This window comes from Mus musculus, chromosome 4 (assembly GCF_000001635.26).
Source record: "Mus musculus strain C57BL/6J chromosome 4, GRCm38.p6 C57BL/6J".
In the NCBI taxonomy this organism is placed as follows: domain Eukaryota; kingdom Metazoa; phylum Chordata; class Mammalia; order Rodentia; family Muridae; genus Mus; species Mus musculus.
The window spans coordinates 128,283,102-128,295,353 of NC_000070.6; the positions used below are offsets into that span (position 1 = coordinate 128,283,102).

General features: G+C 49.5%; 1 protein-coding gene across 6 annotated transcripts in view; it reads left to right on the forward strand.

The window, feature by feature from the left end:
- Positions 1-12,252, forward strand: part of Csmd2 (CUB and Sushi multiple domains 2) — a 581,156-nt gene that overhangs the window by 296,597 nt on the left and 272,307 nt on the right. For all 6 annotated transcript variants that reach the window (XR_001784158.2, XR_001784159.2, XR_001784160.2 and 3 more), the window contains exon 7: positions 8,278-8,355. Coding sequence is in view for 2 of the 6 variants with exons in the window: in XM_011240560.3 (XP_011238862.1) it covers positions 8,278-8,355 (78 nt within the window). In the remaining 4 variants the exon portion in view is untranslated. The remainder of the gene's footprint in view (positions 1-8,277; positions 8,356-12,252) is intronic.

Consider the following 12,252-nt stretch of genomic DNA (forward strand, 5'->3'; position numbering starts at 1 on the left):
CTACCCATCCCCTTCCATGTCACCATCAGTCTTAGGCAGGGCTACACACCGACACTTTGCCAGACGCCCCCTTAGGTTTCCTTTGTCACTGGCCATGAATAGCAGAATCTCACTGCTAGACATACCCACATCTGGTTCGCAATCTTGTCACCTTTGTTCTACAAAAACATGCCACCATCTTGTCTCCCATCAGCCTCTCCAAGTTTTCCCAAGTCCTTCATGAATTAGGGACCTGCCTTCTTTTTCACACACTGCACTATCAGTCTCAATAGCTTTGACAATTATTTCTGTGTCGACAAAGCCTAGCAGGCGCATTCAGCCTTTTGACGTGTGATTAAGTTACAAAAATCACAGCAACAACAACAATGACGATGACAATGACAACTCTCATAGTCTTATTTTTCTTGGCCCACATTCACAGCTGTCTTCAGCCATGAGTGGCCCGTAGGCCATGGGCAGCACAGGTCTGACATAAGAACATTCATGGCTGGACCTTCAAACTAAAATTTACCCAAGAGATCTCTAGCAATATGGCCACAGACTTTGGATGGTCATTGTCGATTTCAAGAGAGTCCAGTGCACTGAGCCCTGAAAAGCTAAGCATCTGGTCGCTCAGGTCTCTGAGTTTACAGGTCCTGTGGGAAGGGTGAGAGTTGGGGTCTAGTCATCTTCTGCATCTTCTAGTCTGTGCCTGCATTTTCTAACTGATCATTCAGTGTGTTTCTCTCCTTCGCTACTCTGTCACCCAGCCAACCTCTGCAGTTGACTTCAGAAATGATGCCACTAATTCCCCTATCTGCATTGTGCAGACATTGTGGTGACATGAGCCCTCCCTTTGGGGAATGTCACAGATTAGGTTGAACCTTAAGTTCTTTAAATATGGCGTTGACAGATGCTGTGACACCTGTCCTGGTTTCTACCAGACAAATGCCTCCAGCTGGACCCTTCCATTCAACTATGCACGCCAGTGCCATAGCTGGTAGTGATAGTCTGTCTAGACCCTTCTACATCAACTCTGGGGCTCTGAGTCTGTATTCATCCTGAGTCAGTTGGCCCGGAGGCAACAACGCCAGCTGCATTCAGGAATCATCACTCTTCCCTTTGAGGTGGCTGCAGCATCTGCTAGGTCCACACCCTACAGCCTTAGACCTCAGGCATCTGCCCTGCATGTCAATCTGAATCGAAGAGCTCGAGTTCTGGACACCAGCCTTGTCCAGCAAAAGATGTGAGTTATTGAGGCAGATCCACAGAACTGGTGACTGGGTAGCAAGGCTGGTCCACAGCAGCAGCAGCAGCAGCAGCAGCAGTATATGTATGTGTATGCACACATAGCTGTGGTTATGTGCTCGTGGAAGCCAAAGGTAGATGCCACACTCTTCCTTGAGACAGAGTCTTTCAATCAAACCCAAATTCACTGCTAGCTAGCCAAAATTCACTGTTCGGCTAGCCAGCCTGCTCTGGGGATCCTCTGTCTCTGTTTTCTAGGGCTAAAATTGCAGCAATGCAGCATAAGCCCCCCCCGGGGGGGCATTTTTGTGGGTTCTGGAATCTGAACTCCAGTTCTCTTGCTTGTACTATAAGCAGTCTAACCACTGAGCTATCTCCCCGACTCCCCTAGTGAAATCCTCTTTCTATCAACTAGTGCCTGAGCACAACCCCACGGCACAGTGTTTGTAGGCACACTCACTAATGAATTAAGATGTAGGCAATATGAGTGGATGTTCCCCAGAAAGTCCCGAGGTGCTTACTGTTTTACCCAACTATTCATCTCATCAACCAAACACAACATACCATCACATCAAAGCTGGAAAGCCAACCCAAAAAGTTGGCAAAAGAGTCATAGGCAGCCCCACTCCCACTGATAAGATCCTCAACAAGAGCAGCAAGCTACCCAGCCCTGCTTTGCAGAGGAACTAGGTGAGACCCCTCCTTCCTGACAGGGCCTGCAGTTGTGCTCTCAGGGACTCTAAAGGGACACCCTGTTCTGTGCTTGGACCCTCCCCCTTGGCACCCTGGTCCACTTGGATCTGCTGGGTTCAGTTTTTTTTTTTTTTTTTTTCAGTGAGCTCATTTTCTGGCGGATTTTCCCTGGTGTGCCATGTCCCACCCACTCAGGGAAGGCTGTTTTGCTATATGCAAATCTAAGGTGTGATTGTTCCCTGGAACCCTTGCAACTGAGTCCCCAGCCTGTGAAGGTGGCTCTTTGATGCTAATGTCCCTGGTGATATATAGATCTTGCCTAGATCCACAATGCTGACTATCTTAGACAAATATCCAAGAGGAACAACTTAAAAGGAAGAAAGATTTACTTTGGTTCAAAGGCCGCTGACTCCATCATTTGGGGACTGAGGCACAGTTGTGGGAGTGTGTGGTGGAGAAGCAGGTGGGAGGAACAGGAATGGGCCGGGGCCAAGCTGTACCCTTCAAAGGCACGCTGCCAGTGAACTACTTCCTCCAGTCAAACCCTGCCTCACACAGTGCTGACCTCCCAGTAGTCCTCGTCAGATTTGAATTTCGTCCATGGATAAAATCACTGACTAGGTCAGAGGTCTCACAGCCTAACCATGTCTCGAGATGCCTCACAGACACACCCAGCAGTGTGTGACTCCCAAGCTCCTAGGTGTCTCTCAGTCTAGCAACTTGAAATTAATATTAGCCGTCATAAGTCTAGCACCCACCCTTAACCTGACACTCAAAGTCAGCTTCTTAAACCATCCTTAATATTATACAAAAACAAGTTCTTAATTCCATCCAACATGATACGACTTTCCTGCATCCAACCAAATAAATAAATAAATAAATAAATAAATAAATAAATAAATAAAAGAGTGATTTCTACCCTAGAGTCTTAAGACCAGACAAAATGTAGAGAAGTTCATTGCCACAATGCAACATGAATCCCCTTCTCAACAGAGGACCTATCTACATGATCCTCTTCTGAGCTCCAATCAAAACTTCCCACTAATCTCAGCCCACAGCACTGGAGGCTTCCCAGGCTGCCCCTCCAAACTCCTCTCAATTCCCTCCCAGACCCAGTTCCATAGGCTTCCGACCCCACTCTAACAACCCCTGGTCTCCAGAGCCGTTTCTCTGTTAAGCACTTGTTGGGCTGATAAAAATAAATTTAGGGGATAAAAGATTTATTTTTTGCTCATCATTCAAAGGTTTTAGCCAGTGGTCAACTGGCCTCTTTGCTCGGGACCCAAGGTGAGACTTGATGGTAGAGCAAAGCCACCCATTTCATGGTGCTCAGGAAGCAGACAGAGGCACACAGGAAGGGTTTGGGGCAAGATACAGACCCCAAGGAGATGCCCCCATGGCCTGCCTCCTCCAGGCAGGCCCCACTCTCATTAAAGTTGCCGGAAAGTAGCACTACCTGCTAGTACTCTGGGCTTCCTAAGCCTTCTCAGGAACACTTCATGTTCAGGTGGTAAACACTGACCCACTTGTTAGCACCCAGATGTTGTGGGCCAGCTGTAAACCGTAGCTCCCCAGAGCCCAGGTCCGGGCCAGCTGAACTTGGATGGGCATTTTTTTTAAGATTGTGTGGCTGGAATAAGGAATGCCTGCTCAAAGACTTGTGACCCTTGTAATTCTCAGGCTATCTTCACAAGGGCAAAAATTCTGCCCATAGATTCTGATGTGTGTGTCCAGTGGCCTTTTGATGCCCAAAAGTTATCACAAATTATGTAAACCTAGAGACCTGATAAACTCTGCCCTAGGGTGAAAGTAGAAGGAATTCGGAGAGGAGAGTGAATGTAAACTTGATCTCAGGCTGGGGAATGATGTCATTCACTGCTAAGAGCAGCCCAGCTACAAGGCCCTGAGCCTGAGGGTTAAGTTAGGCAGTTCTTCGGGAAAAGGAAGGGTAGAGAGGGTGGATCCTGTCTTAGTTAGGGTTTATATTGCTGTGATGAAACACCATGACCAAAAGCAACTTGGGGAGGAGAGAGATTATTTCAGCTAAGAGTTAGCACATCACAGTCCATTACTGAGGGAAGTCAGGACAGGAGCTCAAGGCAGGAACCCCGGAGGCAGGAATGGAAGCAGAAGCCATGGAAGAGTCCTACTTACTGACTTGCTCCTCCTGGCTTGCTCATTTGCCTTGTTATATACCTCAGGGCCACCGGCCCAGGGTGACATTATACGCAGTGGGTGGGGCCCTCTCTCATCAAGCACTAATCAAGAAAATGCCTCATGGGCACGCAGACATGGCCCACAGGACAGTCTGACTGGTGGAGGCATTTTCTCAGTTGAGATTCCCACTTTCCCGGTGTCTTACTTAGGGTTTTACTATTGTGAATAGGCACCATGACCAAGGCAACTCGTATAAGGACAACATTTAATTGGGGCTGGCTTACAGGTTCAGAGGTTCTGCCCATTATCATCAAGGTGGGAGCATGGCAGCGTCCAGACTGGCATGGTGCAGGAGGAGCTGAGAGTTCTACATCTTCATCTGCAGGCTGCTTACGGAATACTGACTTTCAGACAGCTAGGATAAGGGTCTTAAAGCCCACGCCCACAGTGACACACCTGCTCCAACAAGGCAAACACCTATCCCAATAGGGCCACACCTTCTAATAGAGCCACTCCCTGGGCAGAGCATATAGAAACCATCACACCAGATGAACCTAGCTTGTGTCAACCTGACATGCAACTAGCCAGCACAGACCTCCCCCCCCCCAAAGTCAGGAGCCCTTCTAGGGTCTCAAGAGGGCAGGGTCATGAGAGGCTTTTCCTCAGTGCAGTTTTGAGAGAGAGAAAGAGTCGTCTCCCTTAGCAGCTCCTCTCTTCCTGGCCACAGCTCACACACCCCATCAAGACCTCTAAGGAAAACCAGCATATTGGGTACCCCTGGGGATGGGGTCTGCCCCTGCTCTGCTTATCTCCCCCTTGCCCCTTCCCTCCAATGGACACCAGAACCAGAGGTGGGAGGCCATGAATGCCCTCCTCAGTCACACCTTTGCCTCTTAGTCAGGTGTGGTGAGCCATCTCTATAGATTTACCTCAGATGGGCTGCATTGGGCCAGAGACCCCATGCTCCCCCTGTGCCCTGGGGCCTCCAGGACAGGAACTTCAACTTCCCTCACAGTGCTCAGACAGCTCTGTTTCTCCCAGGGATGGTTGAATCGCAGCCATACCTTATTAGCTGGGCTTGAATAATGCATGCTTCCCTGCTAATGCTCTCTGCTTGATAATGCGCTCATGTTAGTGTTCATTGGAAATTTTCCCGCTGGATACACACAGAGAGCAATGCACATTTATAAAGGAGGTTCCAGAGAGAGGAGGGAGGATGGGGCTCCGTGGTAGTGACTGGACTTTATCATGCATCCCACGTAGACAGTCACTCGTCAGGGGAACAAATTCCTCGGTTGGCTTTCTTTTTTAGCTAGAAGTGGGGGCAGTGGGAAGCTCTCCTGAACACCTGATGCTGTGGACTTTGATTTGGGGAGTGGTGTGTTTCCTCCCATCCCAAGTGAGTAGCTGAACCTTCAGCATCTGAACCAGGACAGGGAGAGGCTAAGGATGGTGGGTAAGCCCCTTGGAAATCATTCATGGGGCCGGTCACAGAAAGCCAGTGCCTCATCTTTGTGTTCCAACCCCAGTCTCTTGACCCTCTTTGATTCCCAGTTTTATTTTCCATCAAGAAAAACACACTAGCTACCAGGCAAGGAGGTTGGAAGTTTAAGGACCTGGTGACTGTTTCCTGGGATCCTAGATACTCTTTTAGGCACCGAGAATACAGTAACCAACCAGGGGGCTCTCTGTGGTCGAGCTTACACCACTGCAGCCTGGGATGATAAATGAGCCAGGTATGGTGGTACATACCTTTAACCCCAGCACTGGGGAGGCAGAAGGCAGATCTCTGAATTTGGGGCCAGGCTGGTCTTTACAATCAGTTCCAGGCCAGCTAGAGCTACATAGTAAGAGCCTGCCTCAAAAAGAAAATTAGTTAGTTAAATAATTAAAGAAAAAAACCTACAAATGATATAGTATGGTAGAACACTCAGGAAATGAACTCAGGAGGGGCAGGAGAGCTGGGGCAGGAGGTGCCATTGTAATGGAGTGTTAGATGAAGGCTCATTGAGGGAAAGGGGTTTGCCCAACTGTTTCCAGGAAAAGGAGAGCAAATCACAGGCATGTGGTGGGAAGCATTCTAGAGAAACTGACAGTCCAGGCAGTCAGTATTCTTGGCACACTTTGGGAGGCTCAGGGAGGCCTGTGTAGCAGAAGACTGGCAGGGGTCAAGGAGAACGCTAGTGAGGTCAAGGGGACAACCGGTTGGTCCTTAGAAGCCATGTACAGATTCTAGCTTGTGCTCCAGGAGAACACGTTGCCACCTAAGAACCCTAAGCAGAAATGGCCTGGCTTGCACTTAACTAGGATTCCTCTGATCCTTGTGCTAAAGGCAGGCTACTCAGAGACAAAGGAAGAAAGCGGGGAGGTCATGGCGATCAGAGAAGAGGTGTCAGCCAGCCACTTGGGTGACAGATATGGAGACCATCAGAAGTGGCTCATGGGGTCTACATTGAGGAGGATTTACTGAGGAGTTGTGTATGGTTCGAGAGTGAGGAGCCAGGGAGGACAGCACCCAGGGTCTGGTGCACAGCAAGTATCTGGGCACAGCTGTTACCACTCCTGGGCATCAGTCCACAGGGCTGAGTCAGCTGCCAGAGGCCAACTGACAAGACACACAGGGATCTAAGATTGCACAGATGGACCAAGGTTTACTACTGGAGATGCAACGAGGTCTTGGTCACCAGGAACAGGGGAAGCTAGACCAAAGGAGACAGATGGGGTGAAGGATGGACCATTGTAATCTGGAGCTCCACCTTCTGCATGCCACTCAATGAAGTCGGGAGGAGCTGTCCAATGGGAGAGTCAAGACTATCATTTTATCCACTAGGCAGCCACTCAATTTCCATATCTCAGTGCCCTCCAGGACTCAGCTACTCTTGTCCCCCAAGTCAGCTGGTATGGGCTAGGTCCTGCTGGGTCTATAGGCTCAACTCTATAACCACATTTTCCCATGATAACGAAGATGCAACAGACAAGTCTAATCCGGCAGGTGCTCTTTAAGGCTTTGGATTCAAGGCCTCCAAATTTCCAGGGTCCAAACCCAAGGTTAAGAGGTGGGAGAGAAACATACCTCATCTCTGCAATGGCTACAAAAACCGTACCACAGGACAAAGATATAAATAGCCCAGTAGTAGATTGCTTGCTTGGTATGTCTGAGTACTGGGTTTAGTTCCCAGTACCACACAATATTCATATAACAAGCAGTATGCCATGGGAAATAGGGACAAATGGAGCTTGACCCAGATTACCACTCCCTGTCAGGGCTGGCTCAGAAACTGTGTGGGGGAAGAATCTATAGATTTGCAGTCACACAGAGGGTGCACTATACATTCCTTAGCTTTCCATTGCTGTAACAAATACCCAAGGCAAATCCAATTAAAAAGAAGAAGGGGTTGTTTAGGACTGTGATTGCAAGAGGTATCAGTCTATAGGCTGAGCCTGTGGCAGCACAATCCATGATGGGGGAGCCCTGGGTGGAGGAGCCGAGTGCTTCATGGCAGCAGGACAACTCTGGAATCCAAAGAATCTTTATAAGGACACATGTTTAATGGTGTTCCCGTAAGTCCTACTTACAGAAGCTACCCACCAGTAGTGTCACAGGCTGATAGTTGAACTCTTAGTACATAGTTTGGGGAAGAGCATTCCAGATCCAAACTTAACAAGCAGCAGGTGCTCACAAAAGATGCCCCAAGGAGAAGACAGAAGTTATTTCATACCCAGAAACCTCAGCAGTAGTGGAACTGCATTCCCACAAGAGGCCTGGGCAAGTCCTGAGTCCTTCAGACACCACAAGGCTTGAGAGCCCCTTTCCTGCCACCCTCAGAAGTCTGTTCCTTCTTGGCAGAAACCCTGCTACCCCTTGCCCTGTTGCTATATAGGAAGCCTCCCTCCGTGGATGTCCCAAGCCAAGAGACAGGATAAATCTGACTTGTGTCCAACCTGTGACTCATGGACCTTTGCAGCCCAGCACAGCCATGAATACAGCCCCAAACATACTTAAAATGAGGTTGATTGATTTATGTTCAGCAGTGTTTTTGTTGTTGCTGCTGGATCCTGTGGAGGTTCTCAAGCTTGAACTTGGTAGGTGAGAATGTTACATCACAGCTGTCAAAAGAGTGGGCATGCCTCATCCTACAGGAACCCCATCCAGGTCACAGATTACCCCTCCAACCACCTTTCCTTCTCTGTCCTCTCTAGTCAAGAAGCAGATTGAGCTGAAGTCTCGAGGCGTGAAGCTGATGCCCAGCAAGGACAATAACCAGAAGACATCTGTGTGTAAGTGTCGGCTGGCCCGCCCACGCGTGCCAGTGCATAGGGCTGAACCTCTGGCGCTGTGACCAGCTGTGACCCCAGGGAAGTCGGCTTCTGCTAGATGACTTCCCTGGTCCCTCCCTCCCTCCATCTGTGCGTGGATTCACTGAGCCTGCAGCTAAGGAGCAGCCCCCGATGCTCTCTGCCTTCTCCCTCCATCATCTCCTTCCTCCCCCCTCCTCACTCCCCATTCGGTCTGCAGTCCAGGGAGTCATTTCTGCACATTTCTTTCTTTCTTTTTCCTTTTGAACCACTTTCACCTGCTAAGACAGTCCTTTGCCTAGTGCCTCTTCAGGCTGGGATCTGGAGGTGCGTGTGGGAGGGTGTGGCTCCCAAGGTCAGATTGTGCAGAGGAGGAAGGGACACGTCTAACAAACCTTCCGAGGGTGCTGGACCTGGCTGGGGAGAGCAGAGTGGGGACTTGCATCATGGCTCTTAGGGGTGGTGAGGAAATCCTGGCAGCGACCTGCTTGGGCAAATTGCGTCTTTGGGGACTTGTTCCCGCTACCCTTGTTTGGAAGATGGAACAAGATCTGGTGCTTTGGAATGGTCTAAAGTACCACATCCAGAGAGACACCTGCTGGGCCTGTGTTGAAGGGATTTCAAGTGTAAGCCTTGGGGGTGAGGTGTAGACACTCCATCACTAATCTGGAGCCAGGTACAGGGAGGCTACTCAGGTCGCCAGGAGACTGAGTTTCCTTCCTGCCACTCTGTCTAGCTGCCCTTTCTCTCCCTCATCTTCCTCTTCCTCTCCTGACCCGTCCTCCCTCTTCTCCTGTCCTGTCTCACCTCCCTGCGCTTTTTTATTTTTCTCCAATTGCCAGAAGTATCCTTGGTAAAGAAAGATGGAGGAAAGCCATCAGGTTTCCAAGATCTGTGCTGGTGTCTGTGGCCAGAAGAAGATGAGTGGCAGAGGCCATTGGGGGCCTGACTAGAATAAACCAGAGTGTGGGGGCTTGCCTTAATCTCATGCTCTCTCGGGTCAGAAAGTACTAGTGGCTGTTAAGTTCATCTATAGACCAGAGTCTATGGTGGTCCCGGCTCCAAGAGGTTTGATGGCAGAAGGAAGCCAGGGGACTCTGCTGTTGTGCTTGATTAAGGATATCAGGGACAAAGATGTGACCCTAGGAGAGCTCTGGGCCAGCCCCAGGCCCTGCAGAGAATGGTCCGCCTTTCCCTGAGCCCAAGGGCTCTTGACATAGCCACAGAGACAAAATGAACAAGAAAAACCATGGCTTTGCTTTACAGTTCACCACAGAGCCAACAAAAAGCTTAAAGAAGTGTCCAGCATTGTGTGGGGGTCGGGGGAGGAACCCACATGTTTATCCTACCCTAGAAACTAAAGACTTTGTTTTAACATCTATAAAATGGAGATACAGAGCCCTAGCCTGCCTGCCTTCCCAGGATGCTATGAATCTAAGACCGGCCTTCTGCAGGGTCTTCTTTACTGTGGGAGGCCCACAAAGTAGCTGAAAAGTACATGTGGTCTGAAGGTGCATTTATCTGAGAGAGTTCATGGTTTTCATCACTTAGACCTTCCCCGGGTGCCCACAACAGCCCCAGAGAAGTTACTAAGGAAGTAATATAGACGTTCTTTAAGCATATATATGTGTATGTGGTATTTCTTTAACAAGGTTTTAATCTCCATTGTAAAACTTCCTAAATAAGGTGTGAATTTGACCCAAGTTCCCCTGAGACAGTGGCTAATATCTGCATGAATTCATCATTTATATTCTGCTTAGACCTTCTGTGGACAGTTGTCTTGAACTCAGGGAAGGGGTGGGCTCTTCTGATTTCCCCCAGCAGACAATCTGTGGGAACCAGCCCCCTGGCCATGGCTCCTAGCTCTGCACCTATCCGCATTTCCCTTGTTTTGGGTAGAAGGCATTGTCACAGATTTTCCTTGTTGTGGGGTCAGGCTGGGTTGGGTCAGGATTACCCTTCGTTCTTGACCGCCTCCCTCTCCCAATAGCCAACATCAAGTCAGTACCAGTGTCTGGTCTAGACTGACAGTGCAGGTAGCAAGTTCTGAAGACACCGGGGAAATGCCTTTTGCTGCTGCAATTGGTGTAGTGAGCTGAATCTGGACCTAAGTTTGCTTATTTGCTGGAGAGCTGGGTAGGTCTTCAAAGGACCTACCATTATTGCCAGGGAAAGAGTGCTGGCTGGATGTGAGTTGTCTCAGTGGGTTTGTAACTTAGGGGGCTGGCTGATGGCCGGGAGGCAGGGTGGTGGGTGGGCTTTGCCACCCTTAGCTTCGGTTCAGCCTCATCTACTGCCTGGAAAGCTGTCCATACTGAATGACAGGACAAAGGAAGTGAGAACTGCTGAGTCTCCTTAAGGTGCTGCTAAGAGGTGGGTGTTTCTGTTGGTAGGGACCTTGGGATGGGTGTGGTCCATGCACAAGTTGAATGGGCAGGACCTGAGGACAATGGGCACTTAGCTTAGAATCTGCTGCAGTATGGTCCACAGGCAGGATGACTCAGCCATTGGGGACGGCTCTTGGATTAGGGATCATCTCCACCTTTACTCCCCAAGTCCCTGTTGTCCTGGAACCCCAGTTACCCTCTCCTTTCCTATCCTTGCAAAATACCATGGCTCTCTGAAAACTCACTCTACTTCAGAGACTTCAGTCTTGCTGCCCTAGCCTGCAGGTTTTGGGGTTGGGGACAATCATATTTCTGTTGATGATGTATAGGCTCGATAAGCAAGGGAACAGGATAAAGACTAAGGAGATGGTGTGCTTCAACCTGGCAGTGTGGAGCCACCCAGGAGGCCTTGCTGGCATTACCACAAAACCAATTGTTCGGCCCATGTCTTGCCTGAACCTGGAGTCTGTCAGATGTGGCCAGATTCCCTTGTCAGCCATCCCCTGGGCTACTTAGAGATGTAAGCAGGGGCTGTTCTAGGCCTCTACTTGTGGCAATGAGCTGAAACCCCAGCACTGCCTTACCTTGCATCAACTACCAATGTCCTCACAGACCCAGGGTCAGGAGGCCCCTGCTCTCTGTCTCTCTCTTCTTCCCTTATCCTTCCACATTCTCTTTTCCTCACCCATTCCACACGTCACACGCCTCACCAGACTCTTGCTGTCCTTGACCTGAATGAACATAGAACATCTTTCAATAAGGAACCTTCTGCCACCAAGGACTCTTTGTTTTGTTTGGGGTCTTGTGTTCGGTTTTTTTTTTTTTTGCTTGTTTGTTTGTTTGTTTGTTTGTTTGTTTGATTTCTTGCCGTGTGGCCCTGGCTGACCTGGAACTTGCTGTGTAGTACAGACTAGCCTCGAACTCATGGAGATACATGTTTCTCTACTGCTCAAGTGCTGGGATTAAAGACAGGTGCCGCACACTCAGCTACATAGAACTCTCCAACAGCCTCCCCCTGTTCCTGTGTATTTGGGATAAGACTCATACCCCTCCAAGGTCATACATCTGAGGCCTCACATTCCGGCTTCTCATCTCCCCCTCCCTATACTCTAGCTGCACCTGACACCCCTCCCCCCGTTTCTGTCTCTCTATCTCCACCTCATTCTTCTTGTCTTGTCTTCTGCCTCTGCCACTGTCCCCATGTGCCTAAATCTCACCCCTTTATAAGATGCATGTTCAGTGCCGCCTCCCTGGGAAAAATTTTCACACTTCTCCTAGTACTACATGACTGGTCCTCCATCTGAGCATCCTTTCATCATCCCACCACTTCCGGTTCTGACGTCCCTTCAATGCTCCATGGCTTCCCTCAATGAGAAACTTCCTGAAGACAGTGGTCATCCCCTTGTACCAAAGAAGGGGGCTCAGAGACCGTGTGCCCGCTGTGAAGAATGAGTGAGCTGTGTGTAAGGTCTGTAATGGAGAACCTCTCTCA